We start from the raw sequence: 18,547 nt of genomic DNA on the forward strand, positions 1-18,547 counted from the left end.
TGAAATGAGATGATATGGATGATGAAGAGGTCCATGCAGTTTTCAAAGCTTTTCATTCCTTTAAAGATGGAAAAAATGATCATCTATTACAGTTCAAAAGAGAGAGGGAGAGAGAGAGAGAGAACGCCTAAAATGGAACATAAGTTGCCTGCATTACAGCAAAAAAAAAAAATACACATTCAGAAGTAAGAACAAAATAAATGATTAGATGTGATGGAATGAAATGGTCATTTGGAAGAATGGCATTCACATGGATTTTCTTTTGATGGAAAACAAAGTAGGATTTTTCTGTTAAAAACATTACCCAGTGTTGCCCTTGGCTGTTCAAGAGTTCTAGAAGTTTTAGGTGGGACAGAATCCAGAAATGGATCACTTGTTGCTGTTGGAATAAATGTCAACATTTATAAAAGCAGAAGGCCCCAAGAATAAAATACAAATTCATGAGTAATAAATTATGCCTCATATGGGGAAAAGTATCATGAACACTTGAAGGAGAGGGGACCAACATTTTTAAACTAGTGATTCATTAGGAGCTGAAGATGAACTCACTCTTCAAAACATACATACTTTAAACATTAAAAACCATGATAAAAACAATGTTGCATATATTTAACTTGTTTTCAACTGGTTTTTCTGGTTTCTCACTTTTGTTTCTTAACTACTAGCCAAACCGACTGTTAGCATTCTATTTCATTTTTTCCCCTTATTTTCTGCTGCTATTTAAAATTATTTGCCTTTATCATGGCACAAATAATGCTGAGATAAGGCTAAGTATACAAAAAATATCAGATATATATCTACATCTAGCAGAGACCAGCCATATTTACTCTGAATCTCTCACAGTACCTAGTTTAGTAGGTGCTTAATAAATCCTTGCTAAAAGGAACTATTAGATTGAGTTAAACTCATTTGTAGAAGGATCAGTGAGTGAATGTCAAAGATTAGACCCAACTGGACCTCAACAGACAAATGAATGACATGATTGCTCTCGGGCAGGATTTTTCACCTCAGCACCACTGCCATTTAGGGCTGGATCATTCCTTGTTGGGTGGGGGGAGAGGGGCTGTCCTGTATATTTGCAGGGGTTTGGCAGTATCCCTGGTCTCTACCCACTTGCTGTCATTACCACCTTCCCCAGTTGTGACAATCAAAAACGTCTCTAGGCATTGCCAAACGCCTAGAGAAAAGTCATCCCCATTTGAGAACCACTGCTCTACAGAAAACTCTCTAAGAACCTAAAACTTCTTAGAATGCTATTGATAATAGAGCAATAGGCCATTACATGACTTTGGCTCAGTGGCAACCAAATCTATCGGCATCTCCCACATGTGGCAGAGATTATTACTGATGGATATAAAGAAATAACTGCTCAACAGAGAGAAATGGGTGGAATTCATCTCCCTGACACAGACAACCATTTCCCTCCTGCAGAGCTCTAAAGGCTGTGCTTTCTCACTCTGCAAAGATCAAAGCGAGAAGTAGGTGCAGTGCCGTCAGAATTATCTGGCATCCAAAGAAAGCCTTGAGAAGCTGGATGTACCTGTGTGGGGTTCTGACATTTCAGGTTCATCTGATGTCGCAGGGCTTGAGAAAACATCGTAAGTGGCTTTTAAAAAGAAAAGGTAAAACAAAAGAGAAGATGTTAATTTTGATTAATTTTAAAAGGTTTCATGACATAATTTAATGCTGGTTACAAGAGAACCTTGTGTAGGTGCTAGTGAGTGTCGGCTCTGGGCTACTGGTCTTGTCACTAACGCGTGAGCAATCACTAAGACTGGCCTCCAGTCTTTCTTCCCCTGAACTAAAGGCTTTTCTACAGTGAGCTGGACACTGGCCCCGAGGGTGATGTACACATAGTGCTACATATTTACAATGAAGTGGTTCCAGCTCTAAATCAAAAGAGCTTCAAAGAGTATAAACATATATGAGTCAGATGCAGTTTGAGGAGATATTTCCAAAGAAGGAAAGAGCGGTCACATTGAAGCTCTTTGCACGGAGTCTACTGCTTAGTCTTCCTACCTAGTAAAAGTTACCACCGTGGAATCTGATGTTTGGACCGCACTTTTCAGTTTGCACAGCACTTTCTCACCTATTGGCTTATTTAGCCCTATCAACATCCCTAAGAAAGAGGTGAGGTAGACATCATCCCCATCTTCCAGATAATGGGGTATTATCTCCGTTTTCTAGGCAACAAAGTTGAGATTCACAGCAGTGAAGACAGTTGCTGGTGGTCCCACACTGGGATTGTCAAGTTCAGCATATTTTCCATCCCATTAACAGAGACGAGTTAAGACCAATGCTCTCTTCTTGCACCACACCTCCTGCCTCTTTACCTAGAAGCAGGTTTCTTTCTATATTCCCTGTAGCCCTTTTACAGTCTAGGTGGATTTCAGGATCAATTTCATATACTACCTAAAATAAAGCAAGCAGGGCGATCTTAAAAATAACGGTTGATTTTAACACAGGGATACATTTCGTGTCCATGTAAGAGTTGAATCTGTAAACAAGAACAGCATCAAAATAAAAATGTTCTCTTTTCCGCACAAAGAGCGGTCACTACGGTAATGGGAGGTATAGACAAGGCATTAATTGTTATTAGGTAGATGTTACTTTCCGTACCCATTCAAAATGGCTGTACAGAAATAAACTAAAAGGCAGGAATTCACAGGAAAATTTACTCAGCAGTTACTTGTAGTCCAGCGACACTGTCGTGATTTTGAGCCCATGCTAGGTGAAGGTGGAAGAAAGAGAATATCGCACCACGAGACACAGAGAGGCAGCTCATAGTGCACCACACACGAAAGAAGCAGGAAATAGATTTCAATTTGTGAAGGGGAATCTACTGTTTTGCAAAATCTTCAAAAACAGAAAGAACATCATGAGTCATGCAAATGTTCTAAGAGTAGATCCATTACATTGTGAATCAAAGTTTCCTTGAGGCTTGCTACAATTTTAAAGGATCAGATATGAATGCTTAACCTTTTTTTTTTTTAAGATTTTATTTATTTATTTGAGAGAGAGAGGGCATGAGCCGGGGGCGGGGGGGGGAGGGGTGCTGCAGAGGGAGAGGGAGAAGCAGGCTCTCCAGGACCCCGGGATTGTGACCTCAGCCAAAGGCAGACACTTAACCAACTGAGTCACCCAGGCACCCCAATGATTGACCTTTTAAAGTACAAAAATGCTGACCGTTGTTGATCTGAGGCTTGTATTAAGCCAACTTCAAGTCATGGATCTAGCAGAGTCAGCTCTATCTGATTCTAAACAAGTTAAGAAAACTTTACCAACTTGTATTTAAACTTCTCATACCAGAAATTGTGAAATGTTTGACTTTTATTTATATTGCTGTTTGCTTTTGAAAAATGCCACAACTGTCTCTTACCCTAAGTCCCACATTTCCCTTTTATCTAGTAACGCTGAACCATCTTTCCTAGATTCTGTACTTTTTGTCCCAAGAGATATTTATTTACCCTCTTTCTACTTTTATTCTGGAGGTCCCAAGCCAGGCTGCCTCCTTCCCTCATGTTATTCCTAGAAGGCATATACTGGAGAAAGAAGCCCTCCTTGCATCATCCAATGGCCATTGTGGCTCATGTCGGGAAGTCCCTGAATGTCAGGGACCTCTAACTTCCAAACATTTTCTCAAATATACTTAAGATTAGGGGCGCCTGGGGGCTCAGTCATTAAGCATCTACCTTCGGCTCGGGTCACGATCCCAGGGTCCTGGGATCGAGCCCGCATCGGGCTCCCTACTCGGCGGGGAGCCTGCTTCTCCCTCTCCCACTCCCCCTGCTTGTGTTCCCTCTCTCGTTGTCTCTCTGTCAAATACACAAATAAATCTTTAAAAAAAAAAAAGATTAAAATAACACATCTGCCAGGAGGCTTGGTCCCTGCTATTTCTGTTTCTGGAGTTTCTGAGACTTAAGTAAGAACAAGAGTGCTAACAACTCACAAACACCTCTTGTTAGCAGTTTTATGCTGTTTGGGCAGCTTTGAGAGACACCCCACCACCTCGCTTGGCTCATGGGTTAAACACGCTTTTTTGACTTTGAAGTAATAGATGTTGGAAGAGAAAAGAGTGTCAAAAATGGACTTTTATGAGTTAAGAACAAGAGCGCTAACAACTCACAGACACCTCTTGTTAGCAGTTTTATGTTGTTTGGGCAGCTTTGAGAGACACCCCACCACCTCGCTTGGCTCATGGGTTAAACATGCTTTTTTGACTTTGAAGTAATAGATGTTGGAAGAGAAAAGAGTGTCAAAAATGGACTTCTCTAAAAATCAACAGCTCTTGATTTCTTTACAAAATTCCAGAGTATTTCTATACCAGAGTAAAATGTGTCAAATGGTTAGACATCCCTGGCTTTTTTTTTTTAAAGATTTTATTTATTTATTTGACAGAGAGAGACACAGCGAGAGAGGGAACACAAGCAGGGGGAGTGAGAGAGGGAGAAGCAGGCTCCCCGCAGAGCAGGGAGCCCGATGCGGGACTCGATCCCAGGACCCCGGGATCATGACCTGAGCTGAAGGCAGTCACTTAACCAACTGAGCCACCCAGGCGCCCCGATCCCTGGCTTTTTAAAAGGCTACTCCAGCTATGAAAGTGATAGCTAAGAGTTTAGAGCAAACCCGTCTACTTGTAGACACTCTACATGCTATGATGCATTATTGTTTAGAGGCAAACATCTTCTATCACCAATGTTTACTTCAGTGGATGAAATGCTCCCATGTGACGTTAAGCACATTCTCTAATCTTGCATTCACAGATCATAAATGGGACCAAAAGTTGCAGAACCAATCTAATGCAAGTAAAATAGGTAGTTCAATTCAAAGGTTAGAAAAAGCAATTATTAACTGTCTTTCAAAAAACAGTAATGACTAATAACCAAATTTTACTTTTGTATTTTTCAGAGAAAGTATTAGTATGAAGTAAGGCATACTACCATTTGCTCATTTGCTCACAACTTCCTAAAACCACATTGTTAGATTATGTGTTGTTGGCTGTATATTTTTAGTTTGTAAAAACTGATTAGATGCAAATTCCATCATAAAAATGCTCTGGTCTTGCTCTGGAAACATATGATGGCACACAGATAAGGCATTTCCAATTACCAAGAATTTATCAATTTATTTTATTCAAATTCCATGAATACTGGTAACCATGTGAAAGACTTTCCTTTTTAAACAAATTCTTAGATGAACGATCTCATTAGGACAGAAATTGCATCAGTCATGCTCATTAAGCACCGAAGGTTTATTTTACCCCAGAGTCTGGTACATGATAGAAACACGATAAAATTAATAAAAATAATTATTTTATTAATTAATAGAATTAATAGAGTTGATCTGCAAGATGGCCATTATAGTGAACAAATAACAGTGGTTTTGATAGCTGGGTAGTCTATGCTCTTAGGACAAATGAAAATAAATGAATAGGCCCCTTTAATTATCTTACGATACACATATGTATGCACACAGATCTCTTCCTCTACTACACAATTAATCACCTGCCACATGCTTATGTGGCCATCCCCTGCCATGGAAATAGAATCCTAAAAATGTATATGAAGGAGCAATGGGAAAATACCACAGGACTATCAATAAATAGGTAGACGAGAAAAGCATTTATGAACACCACACACAGAGTTCTCAGTACCACTGAAATAAATAAATAATGCTTTCCTCAGTTCGTGAAAAAATAAAATACCTCTCTGGTTGGCCTTGAAATTTGTGAAAATAGTGCCTACAAGAAAATGCTTCTAAAGCAAAACCAAAGGCTGAGGCTGTAAATCTCAAAGTGAATCTGTAAACCATCTGCTGCCTTCGAATCTTATTTTCCGACTCTCAAAGCATCAACACCACAACTCATCCCTACTTCTTCTCCTCTCTAGGGCTTCATCCAGTTGGGTGGGCCAGATCCGCACTCATCAACACCTCACAAGGAGGCAGTAAGATCCAATGCAGATAGAGTTCAATCTCTTTTCAACCACTCCGAGCAAACCACCTGTGGCCACAACTTTCCAACCAGTATACCATTCCTCGGGTGTGCTGGTCATTCAGCTTTCAGCTCTTTAAATGATGTAGAGAGCTTATGTGCATATTGTAATTTACCGAAGTTCTACAAAGTACTGAAAATAATTAGTGGATTCCCAAAGTGGATTCGAATGAAGAGACTGAGGCGGACCGTTCTCAGTTCGGACTCCCTTGTCAAGGGCAAGCCTCTAAAGAGAACTGTTTATTGTTCAAGGGGAAGGAATTATGTCAGAAGAAGGAGTCATCTTAGTAATAAGTCACAGTACATTTGGAGGGAAAAATCAGTTATTCTGGACACACTGGGGAAAGAACAAGCAGGAGAGTTTTCTAAGGATGAAAGTAAACATGTTGAATCATCGTGGGTTATAAAAAGAAACCATTTTCTTTGTTTGAATTGGGCTTTAAATCTTTCCTGGGACTGAGTGATGGTCTTTTTAAGGGGATGATCAAGGAAATTAAGGAGGCTTAACACTGATGACATTATGAAGCCAGAAACAAAATGCTGATTTCCATCCCCCCCATGATATAAAGGGACTTAGAAATCATGCATGTGCCCCAGCTGTGGGATGATATAGACACAGCATTTATGCTGCTTCTCCCTCCTCTGATGCCCATGGAAAAACACAGCCCATTGGTCTGTGAGAGAGGGGACATAAGCAGGGGGAGTGGGAGAGGGAGAAGCAGGCTTCCCACGGATTGGGGAGCCCGATGAGGGGCTCGATCCCAGGACCCTGGGACCATGACCTGAGCCAAAGGCAGACGCCTAACGACTGAGCCACCCAGGCGCCCCTAATCTGTGAACTATAACATGTTGAATCATCGTGGGTTATAAAAAGAAACCATTTTCTTTGTTTGAATTGGGCTTTAAATCTTTCCTGGGACTGAGTGATGGTCTTTTTAAGGGGATGATCAAGGAAGTTATCTCTCTCTCTCTCTGTCAAATAAATAAATAAAAAATCTTTAAAAATAAATAAAAAATAAATATAGTTCACAGATTAGTGATCACATTTGCAATAAGATTGAACTTCAGAAACCGGCCAGCCTTTCTCACAGACCACTTAATGTTTCTTAAAAATCTAGAAGGCACCTGGCCCTAATAACATTTAATTAACTGTTGGGAAGCTGTTCAACAAAAAATTTCAAAGCAAGCTGTAGGATATTGTTTCACTCTTGGAGTAGTTTGTTAGAGAGAAGCTTAGGAAAGAAATGAATGAGGATCTAGTTTTTGCTCCTCTGCCCATTCAGGGGCAAGCAACTTACTTATCTCCTTAAAAGAAAATGATAGCTCTCTTTACTTCCAGGGACTTCTGGAGGATCAATATGATGGTATATATACAACCCTTTGAATCTCTTAATAGAAAAAAAATACAAATTTGTCCAAATACAAAACTGTATTATTCCAGTAAAGAGGTAATCCAACCAGTACATGTACATGCATGCAAATGCAGAATTCTTTGTGGGGAGTGGAAGGTACTGAGAGCTCTTCTAGAACTCACTCTATAGTAACACAGAAATCAGTCAACTGGCTACTTACCAATAGAACTTAAGACCAATTCTATTGCAAGATCAGAAAAATATACTTTTCTGAACGACTGTTACAAGCACTTAAGTATTTCTAAAATGTGGGCAACTTTCTTTTAATATAGAACTTATTTTAAGAAGTATATATTCCGGGGCGCCTGGGTGGCTCAGTTGGTTGGGCGACTGCCTTCGGCTCAGGTCATGATCCTGGGGCCCTGGGATAGTCCCGCATCAGGCTCTCTGCTCCTTGGGAGCCTGCTTCTCCCTCTGCCTCTCTCTCTCTGTCTCTCATGAATTAAAAAAAAAAAAAGAAGTATATATTCCATGGGTCTTTGTCTGGTTTTGGGATCAAGGTAATGGTGGCCTCATAATATGAGTTTAGAAGTTTTCCTTCCATTTCTATTTTTTTGGAACAGTTTCAGAATAATAGGTATTAGTTCTTCTTTAAATGTTTGGTAGAATTCCCCTGGGAAGCCTTCTGGCCCTGGGCTTTTGTTTGTTGGGAGATTTTTGATTACTGCTTCAGTTTCCTTAGTGGTTATAGGTCTGTTCAGGTTTTCTATTTCTTCCTGGTTCAGTTTTGGTAGTTGATACATCTCTAGGAATGTATCCATTTCTTCCAGATTATCTAATTTGCTGGCATATAGTTGCTCATAATATGTTCTTATAATTGTATTTCTTTAGTGTTACTTGTGATCTCTCCTCTTTCATTCATGATTTTATTTATTTGGGTCATTTCTCTTTTCTTTTTGATAAGTCTGGCCAGGGGTTTATCAATCTTGTTAATTCTTTCAAAGAACCAGCTCCTAGTTTCATTGATCTGTTCTACTGTTCTTTTGATTTCTATTTCATCTGATCTTTATTTCTCTTCTCCTGCTGGGTTTAGGCTTTATTTGCTGTTCTTTCAGACAAAGACCCCATCAAAAAGGAGAATTACAGACCAATACCCTTGATGAACATGGATGCAAAAATTCTCACCAAAATACCAGCCAGTAAGATCCAACAGTACACTAAAAGGATTATTCACCATGACCAAGTGGGATTTATCTCTGGGCTGCAAGGTTGGTTCAACATTCGCAAATCAATCAATGTGATACAATACATTAATAAAAGAAAGAACAAGAACCATATGATCCTTTCATTGATGTAGAAAAAGCATTTGACAAAGTACAGCATCCTTTCTTGATCAAAACTCTTCAGAGTATAGGGATAGAGGGTACATACCTCAATACCATAAAAGCCATCTATGAAAAACTCACAGCAAATATCATTCTCAATGGAGAAAAACTGAGAGATTTCTCCCTAAGGTCAGGAACACGGCAGGGATGTCCACTATCACCACTGCTATTCAACATTGTATTAGAAGTCCTAGCCACAGCAATCAGACCACAAAAAGAAATAAAAGGAATCTGAATCGGCAAAGAAGAAGTCAAACTCTCACTCTTTGCAGATGATACAATACCTTATGTGGAAAACCCAAAACACTCTACCCCAAAACTGCTAGAACTCATACAGGAATTCAGTAAAGTGGCAGGATATAAAATCAATGCACAAAAATCAGTGGCATTCCTATACACAAGCAACAAGACAGAAGAAAGAGAAATTAAGGAGTTGATCCCACTTACAATTGCACCCAAAACCATAAGATACCTAGGAATAAATCTAACCAAAGAGGCAAAGGATCTGTACTCAGAAAACTATAAAATACTCATGAAAGAAATTGAGGAAGACACAAAGAAATGGAGAAACGTTCCATGCTCATGGATTGGAAGAACAAATATTGTGAAGATGTCAATGCTACCTAGATCAATCTACACATTTAATGCAATCCCTATCAAAATACCATCCACTTTTTTCAAAGAAATGGAACAAATAATCCTAAAATTTGTATGGAAACAGAAAAGACCCTGAATAGCCAGAGGAATATTGAAAAAGGAAAGCAGAGCTGGTGGCATCACAATTCCGGACTTCAAGCTCTATTACAAAGCTGTCATCATCAAGACAGTATGGTACTGGCACAAAAACAGACACACAGATCAATGGAACAGAATAGAGAGCCCAGAAATGGACCCTCAACTCTATGGTCAACTAATCTTCGACAAAGCAGGAAAGAATGTCCAATGGAAAAAAGACAGTCTCTTCAACAAATGGTGTTGGGAAAATTGGACAGCCACATGCAGAAGAATGAAACTGGACCATTTCCTTACACCACACACAAAAATAGACTCAAAATGGTTGAAAGACCAAATGTGAGACAGGAGTCCAACAAAATCCTAAAGGAGAATACAGGCAGCAACCTCTTCAACCTCAGCCGCAGCAACTTCTTCCTAGAAACATTGCCAAAGGCAAGGGAAGCAAGGGCAAAAATGAACTATTGGGACTTCATCAAGATAAAAAGCTTTTGCACAGCAAAAGAAACAGTCAACAAAAGACAACCTACAAAATGGGAGAAGATATTTGCAAATGACATATCAGATAAAGGGCTAGTATCCAAAATGTATAAAGAACTTATCAAACTCAACACCCAAACAACAAATGATCCAATCAAGAAATGGGCAGAAGACATGAACAGACATTTTTCCAAAGAAGACATCCAAATGGCCAACAGACACATGAAAAAGCGCTCAACATCACTTGGCATCAGGGAAATCCAAATCAAATCCTCAATGAGATACCACCTCACACCAGTCAGAATCACTAAAATTAACAAGTCAGGAAATGACAGATGTTGGTGGGGATGCGGAGAAAGGGGAACCCTCCTACACTGTTGGTGGGAATGCAAGCTGGGGCAGCCACTCTGGAAAACAGTATGGAGGTTCCTCAAAAAGTTGAAAACAGAGCTACCATATTTCCCAGCAATTGCACTACTAGGTATTTACCCCAAAGATACAAATGTAGGGATCCGAAGGGATATGTGCACCCCTATGTTTATAGCAGCAATGTCCACAATAGCCAAACTATGGAAAGAGCCAAGATGTCCAGTGACAGATGAATGGGTAAAGAAGATGTGGTTATATATATACAATGGAATATTATTCAGCCATCAAAAGGAATGAAATCTTGCCATTTGCAATGACATGGATGGAACTGGAGGGTATTATGCTGAGTGAAATAAGTCAATCAGAGAAAGACATGTATAATATGATCTCACAGATATGAGGAATTCTTAATCTCAGGAAACAAACTGAGGGTTGCTGGAGCGGTGGGGGGGTGGGAGGGATGGGGTGGCTGGGTGATAGACATTGGGGAGGGTATGTGCTATGGTGAGCACTGTGAACTGTGTAAGACTGATGAATCACAGACCTGTACCTCTGAAACAAATAATACATTATATGTTAAAAAAAAAAAGAAGATAGCAGGAAGGGAAAAATGAGGGGGGGAAATCGGAGGGGGAGACAAACCATGAGAGACTATGGACTCTGAGAAAGAAACTGAGGGTTCTAGAGGGGAGGGGGGTGGGGGGATGGGTTAGCCTGGTGATGGGTATTAAAGAGGGCACGTACTGAATGGAGCACAGGGTGTTATACGCAAACAATGAATCATGGAACGCTACATCAAAAACTAATGATGTAATGTATGATGATTAACATAACATGATAAAATAAAATAAAATAAAAGAAGGAGAAGAAGTATATATTCCAGGGGCACTTGGGTGGCTCAGTTGGTTAAGTGTCCGACTCTTCATTTTGGCTCAGGTCATGATCTCAGGGTTGTGGGATCCATGCTCAGCATGAAATCTGCTTATCCCTCTTCTTCTGTTCCTCCCCCCACTTATGCTCAATCTCTCTCTCTCTCTCAAATAAACAAAATCTTTTTAAAAAATCTTTAAAGTAGTATATATTCTGGTATATAATTATAGAGCAGATTTTTATGATCTCCTTTCTAAACTTTAAAATTTGATTTGCTAAGGGAATAAAAAATCAATCAATCCTACTTAAACATACTTTAGAGAAGGCTTAATACAAAATACAATATCAAATAATGAGATCACAAAATGCAGCACTAATGAAAGATTAGGGCAAGTAGGCTAAAAGTGGGGAAGAGTATGTTTGATGGCTACACTTCTCAGATTTTCTGGGATATTCCAAATTCCAAATACCCTGTCCCACTCTTTCATCAATTGTTGAGATGACCTAGGGATTTCAATAATCAGCATGCAAGTTAGAATTTCCATACAGCCTTTTATATCCAAAAGTAACATAGACATCTTTTTGAGAGCATGAATTCTGAGGATTTGATACAAAATATGAAGTAAATGTGGAAAACACAAATCCAGCAGTGCCGAAGCAAAATGAGTTTTACAAGAGGTGTTGATAAATCACACTTAATGGTTGACAAAGAGAAAAGCAGTCCCTGGCATCCAGGAGCTGGCCTGGCACCCACACCTAGGTTGTGGTGTTCTCCTGCTGAGCATTAACAATTTGAGAGAACACAAACATCAGACTAGACCACTTAGTGACCAAGATGGATCAAGCCAAAACAATACCGTCTGTAATTGTGTGGAACACAAATATTACTGTCCCCACATTCTGGCTAATATGAATTTACCAATCACAACTTTGCTTCACTCTGTTCTTCTTCACTTCTAGTTAAGAATTACGATATTCAGTAATAGAAATACTCCTACTTTCTGGGAGCAGCCATTCCAGAGCAAAGCATCATTTCCTTGGACCCTCCCCACAATCACCTAAAACAAGGCCACGTCCCACCAATAAATCCTTTCCAGCACCCTCTTACCAAGAGATCCCACAGTTTGTCATGCTCTGCATTCTCTATTGTTGCAATGAGTAAATACTAACTTTGTTCAAAAACAGGTGTGGTTCTAGTGGTCTTTGGCTGAAGGGAATTGATACAGTAAGTCTAGATACACTGTATCCCAACAGAGAAAACAAAATGTGTTCATTTAGTTCATTCATACTAGCTAAAATATATCATTTCTTCAAAGGATACAACAACTAAAAATGGGACCAATAGTTTTATGGACCAGCATTCCAGTACTATCTCTACCTCTCTCTCTTCTTAATTTCTAAAAACAGTTGCATTAGGAAACCATGGTAAGTGGAAAGTAAAATAATCATATACACTGAAACTAGGAAATAGAAACAGTACACGTATAAATTCACACAAAATCAATCACAAGAAACAGGAAAGGCTGAAATGAATGAAAGGATGGCATGAATATATCAATTTATCAAACCACAGTATATAGGATAAGTTTTCATTTGGAATTTAACAAGAAGAGGCCACAGAACACTTATGTAAGAGATAGAAGCATTGTGTGTATTAGTAGTAACAAGAGATACTTAATCACCCACTTTGAGAAACTAATCTTATATTGACTTGATGCCTCTCATCCTATAATTGACCACATTTGATGATTCTTACCTATACCATGTGAACTATTATAGACTAGATAAAGTAGTGCTTCTCAAACTTTACTGTTCATAGCAATTACCTGGAGATCTTGTTTAAAAAGCAGATCCTGATTCAATAGTTTTGGAGTAGAGCCCAAGATTCTGCCTTCTTAACAAGTTCCCCAGGGATACCAATGCTTCTGGTCTAAGGGATCATACTTAGTAGAAGAAGTATAAAATTTAAATGTTGTGAGGGAAGGCTAGGAAGTTTCTAGGGCCAATGCTCATGCCTGAAATCATTGCCTCCTGAACTGTTACAGCCCATGACAAGCCCCAACACTTCATCCCGAGGGGGTTGGCAGTCAGTAGTTGTGAGTTCTCTGGAAGTCTAAGTCTGCTCTGGCAGTAGTGAGGTAACTGAATAGTGCAAGTGCTTCCTGCTGTATGAGCCACTATTCATACTCCGTCAGAGCAAGACCAGAATATTCCTTTTCTGGAACTGGAGGCAAAAGGAACCTTCCCTTTATTAAGATCTTTAATCCCCGCCATCTTTGTCTCTTTGTAACCCTACAATGCTCACTTCCCAACATATTCTCACTCCCCAAAGCTTGGTTCAACTCAGGCATTCACATTTCATAAATGGTTTCCTTGAGGTTTTGGTCAGTTCACTCTTGAATAATCATAGACGTCAAAAAACTACAGGCTGCTCAAGGGAAACCTAGCTGACCCTATGCCCCCAAGGTTAATAACCCAAAAGCTAAGAGATGAAAGGGACCTAAGAGTTCATCTAGTTTAGCTTGGTTTGAGAGCTGTCGCCCTCACGAATGATATGGAAGTCAGGCCAGGCACGGCACAGTGCAGCAGATAAGCCGTCACACAGGTCCACAGACTAGTTGTTGCCCCGTAATCACGGCACAGCTGTGCCTGTGGGATGGCTCAGTATGAAACTCTACCCCGAACCCAGATTTTACATTCAGGTGACCTGAAATGCTGAAGATATTTTTGCACCCACATTAAGTAACTGCATTTGGTTTTCAGGGTCAGTGACCAGGGGAATGAAGCCTTAGAAAGACCCAGTTTGAGACTTCTCTGGATTGGTTGACAACCATAGCCAACTTTCAAGTGTTTTCCCACTTGAGAGGAGAGACTCTAATAGACATGCTTACTTCACGTGGTGCCATCCTTTTATCTTTTGCTGAGATCTGAGCCCATCACATGTAACAGAGAAAGAGTAATTTGACTAAAATCTGAAGGCACATTCTCACTCTTTCTCAAACCAGTCCTCTGCTGGAATCCTTTCTGGGGAATACCACCAAATGTCAGTGTTCTTAACTTCATTACATGAATTTCCAACCACATTACATACTACATAATTTTTACTCAAAACATCACAACTAGAAGGTTCACAAAAATTAAAATGCAAACAAGTAAAACAAAAGTCAGAGAAGTAATCACCCGAAGTGGTTTCTGAGGTTTTCTTACAATTCTCACATGCTTATCATTCTTTTTAGTTGTCTGCTAGACAGCAAAGAAAAGATGTACAAAAGAGGACTTTTTAAGTAAGGAAATATGTTTAAGGGGAAGTTGTCTCCCTCATCAGTTTTAGTGGTGGAACATGGAATTCTCGGGAGAAAAAAAAGCCAATTGCCACAGTTCACAAAAGAACAAACTAAGACCTAGGACAGTAGAGAAAAAGAGCTCAAATATATTGTTAATGGGAAAGCCAGAACTAGAATCAAGGTCCATTATTAATGCCAGGACCTGTGGTCTTTCCTCCATATCACAATATGTTTACAGATTTTAGGATTTAGCAATAACTTGCATATAGTGAGCTCTCAAATGTTCACTGAATATTTTTGTTGGAAAAAAAGCAAGTATCTATCTACAAGGGAGACATTAAGCTGATATTGCTAAGTCAGACCCATGATATGTTATTTTTGTTGCTGTTCTCAATGTCATAAAAGAGGTCTCTAGAAAATCCATGAACCAATTCACAGTTTATCTTCTAACCACACTTCCAGTTATCTATCCAGACATTAAAACACAGATTTTTAAAACAAATACAAAACCATTTTGCTTTTGCATTGAGAAAAACATGATATTCCCCTAAGTATCAAGAATGGATTATAGCTTTACCATTTACTACAAGTATTTTGATAATCAACTAGGGAAACTATAAAAATAAAAACAAGTTATTCAATACTGTTGGTCCAATCTATTTTTAAAAAAGAATGAAATTACCAGTTTGAGGTGGGAGAAGTTTGGAATCTTCAGATGTTTTACTTGTAGGCACAATCCATGGCTTTTCACTCGAAGCTACAGCAAAAAGAAATGGAATTCATTGAAGGTTTTTGTTTTGTTTTGTTTTCTGCTTTGTTTTGTTTTTTGGAGAAGAGAAAGGGACAGAAATAGGTTGCTGGTATGGTTAAATGACTACCAGAAGCTTGCAATAAAAAAGCACATGCTAATCCAATCCAAAGTCATTTTATATCAAGAAATCAATATGCATCTATCCAGAGAGCATTTGATTAGTGATCAGAAAGAGACCAGATTTTGGGGTGCCTGGGTGGCGAAGTCGGTTAAGTGCCCAACTCTTGGTTTCGGCTCAGGCCTGATTTCTTTTAAAAAAAGAGAAACCAGAGTTCAGTGTCATACTTTCAACATTTTTCAGGATAAACCCCGAACCTGTATAAAATTAACATACTTATGATTATTACATAAGTATAAAAATCAAATAGCTTTTTTCTGTTTGTTTTTAAATCAACCCCTTGTTTGGCTGAGTTAACGGAATTCATCAGTTCATTGAGGTTTGCTAAGATAGGATCCAGTAAGCGTTTCCTACAGAATTAAACCATCACCACCCTATCTTAACGCCAGCTTTAAGGTGTTACTATTACCCAGAGTGCCCTCAGGCTTCTCAAAGGGAAAGGGTGTGTTTGCCTGAGGAAATTCTGGAAGCCTTTTCGGAGCTGCAATGAAACACATAACAAATGTTATAACCTGAGGTACGAGTAACAGAAAAGATTTTTCAAAATCTCAAGCTTGCAAAAACAAAAAACAAACACAAAAAGGCAAATTGCTTATGTCAAGTAAGGTATTGTTAGTAGTATTTCTTACTCTTGTGGTTTTGATGCTGGATACTATAATAAACTTCTTTTTCTATTTTTTATAATCAAGCTACTAAATTTGAAGAATTTGGATTGTTCTTTTCACCCTTATACTTTCCTAATTTCTTTAGTCATGTGTATGTGTGCCCTTACATATATTTCCTTTGAACTCAAATCAAGCACCAAACACATCTGAACTAAAAAATGTCCATCTAATGGAAAATAGACTTTCAGTAATTACACAGCATTATATTTAAGCTCCCACTCCAACAATTTTTGATATTGCACTCAAATTCTAATAAACAGTCTGCCAAAATAACATAAACATATCTTCTCCATCTGGAGAAACAACTGAGTAAAAAGATATTTAGGAAAAGTATAGAAAATAGTTTATTCAGTGACACAATGATTTTGAATAAAAAGAATCAAATATAATATCAAAATACAATCACCAAAAAGAAAAACCCCTAAAAGATTTGTCATAAAGACTCTTCAGGATTCTAAATTATAAATATTTAATAACAGTTAAGGGCTTAGTGTTGGGGAGCTTATTGTTCTATAAACCATGTGTCCCTTCTTTCCTATGAGGAGATAAATATGAATGAATTAGCCTAAGGATTTCTTTTAGCATGCATAAAATTTTCGAGGTAATAACACACTGTAATGTTTAATAATTTTTACCTAGAGTGCTCAGTGGCAATTCAAACCTAGGTATTAGAATAGTTTGCAGGGTTTCCGGGGTCCTTTCACTGAGAACTAAAATAAAGAAGAATTCGGTCAGCAACTCCCCGAGGCAGGATTTGACACTATGGCTCACACTTAATCATGGGAAGCATGCTCACAACACAGTGTGCACAGGGCAGCTGATGCCTTCATGGAAATAGCTGGCTCCCCCGGGAAAAGCTTCATATAGCTGTTAAAACGTGAAGGTATAGTTTCAAAGTGCGTGATGTGGCATGGAGGATCAACATCACGAGTACAAAACAACACGCATGCTGCTTTTTTTTTTTCAGCAGAAGACAACAAAGCAAGACTCTTTTGGGCCAAGAAGCAGTTAACTTGCATGACATGAAATTCTTATTAAAAAGCAGGACACTTTGGGGGAGTCTCCTCAAGTTTAGTGCACACAAGACTAGGGAAGCCTACTGCAATAAACAGAAAGCACAAACACAGTCCAGATTTCCAGGTTTCCCCCACCCCTCCAAGATTTGTGGCTTAAAAGACTGGCATTCTGAGTTTTTTCTATACATCCCAAGAGACTGGTAAAAGCTGTGTGTAGTCAGCATCTAGCATCCCGAGCTGCCTAGAATATCAGTCACCAGGATCAAGGCCTGTTGTTAACTCTGTAATGGAATTGGTCCAAGAAAGAGGAAAGTTAATGACTGCTAGTAAAGGGGGGAAATAAAAGGTAGGGGGGAACTAAGGCATTGGGGTTACTTTTTGTTTCTATGAGCATTGGGAGTTATTTAAGAAAAAAAAATTCTTAGAATTACCCAGGGTTTTTTCTGAAAATTCTAATGCGCTAGACACAGTGGGTTTCGTGGTCCTTGGCACTGACTCAGCAGTCACTGGAAGGTAAAAAAAAGACAACTTTACCAATTCAGGTAAAAATAATGAAGCAACCAAAGATCATAAGGTGTTTCTGTTGCCCTTTAGAATTAGGAACTGACACTTAAATTGACCAATTCTTTTCAAGTTAATTCAGGACTCCCTGGCTTGCCGCAGATGACTGAGCCGACACTTCTTCCAACCCTTCCTCAATGAGCTTGGTCCACTTTCCATGTGTTCCAAAAAGCGCAGTGAGCTGACCTTGGTGAAAGCACTTATTAATCATAGTTTTTTCCTTGCCTGACTTTTTCTTTCTTATTATTTCCAGGGCTCAGCACAATGTCTGAGGTATAGTAAGCAAGCATATGACAAATATTAAATGAACTAATAAATGGGCAAATAAAACAGTGACCCAAGGCAAAAAGGTTTATTTAGAATGATTACATAAAAGATTTCTCTCTTCCAAACTGCAGTCAACATACAAAGCTTGGAACTGGATTGTAATTACAGTAAGGACTCAAATGCTCAGCTGTGAGACACAAACACAACACTGAATAATAAGGCATGGTGTTTGCCTAAGTGTTTCTGTATAGGAAAATTCTGAAGAAGCTTTGGCAGAGAACGAAGAGATCTGTAGACTCTCCCGTCAGATGCTGTGCCAAGAGAGGAAAGTATAAATGGGAAAAATGGGTAGGATCTTTGGGGCAGAAAATAACTTGGAGTCTACTGGATCATGCCTATGCTTTTCTTGTATTGACAAATTATACTGAAATTAGAAAAATTACCTAAGAATTTTATTTGAATAGAGTATTCCAGTATCTTAGATAGTTTGTTCCTTTGTCCCAACACCCATGAAGGTGGGGGATGGAAGGTCCATCTCCCACATAGGTAGGAGCCTATATGTCTTACTCTGTCAGAAATATTCCTACTTGAATAGGTTTCTTGAAATCAAGTTATTTTATTTTCCTGCCAATCTTTAGCTCTTCT

At 38.9% G+C, this 18,547-nt stretch overlaps 1 protein-coding gene across 10 annotated transcripts in view; it reads right to left on the reverse strand.

Annotated features, from left to right (window-relative positions):
- LOC110582342 (ABI family member 3 binding protein) overlaps positions 1-18,547 on the reverse strand; it is a 243,312-nt gene that overhangs the window by 106,010 nt on the left and 118,755 nt on the right. For 4 of the 10 annotated variants that reach the window (XM_044919633.1, XM_044919631.1, XM_044919615.1 and 1 more), the window contains exons 11-14: positions 17,506-17,580; positions 15,147-15,221; positions 1,541-1,606; positions 305-379 (exon numbers count right to left, since the gene is read on the reverse strand). In XM_044919633.1, the coding sequence (XP_044775568.1) occupies positions 305-379; positions 1,541-1,606; positions 15,147-15,221; positions 17,506-17,580 (291 nt within the window). Of the gene's footprint in view, positions 1-304; positions 380-1,540; positions 1,607-15,146; positions 15,222-15,802; positions 15,875-16,693; positions 16,769-17,505; positions 17,581-18,547 lie in introns of all 10 variants that reach the window. The other 6 variants (XM_044919605.1, XM_044919606.1, XM_044919612.1 and 3 more) reach the window with 4 other exon arrangements.

Source organism: Neomonachus schauinslandi, chromosome 1 (assembly GCF_002201575.2).
Source record: "Neomonachus schauinslandi chromosome 1, ASM220157v2, whole genome shotgun sequence".
NCBI lineage: Eukaryota > Metazoa > Chordata > Mammalia > Carnivora > Phocidae > Neomonachus > Neomonachus schauinslandi.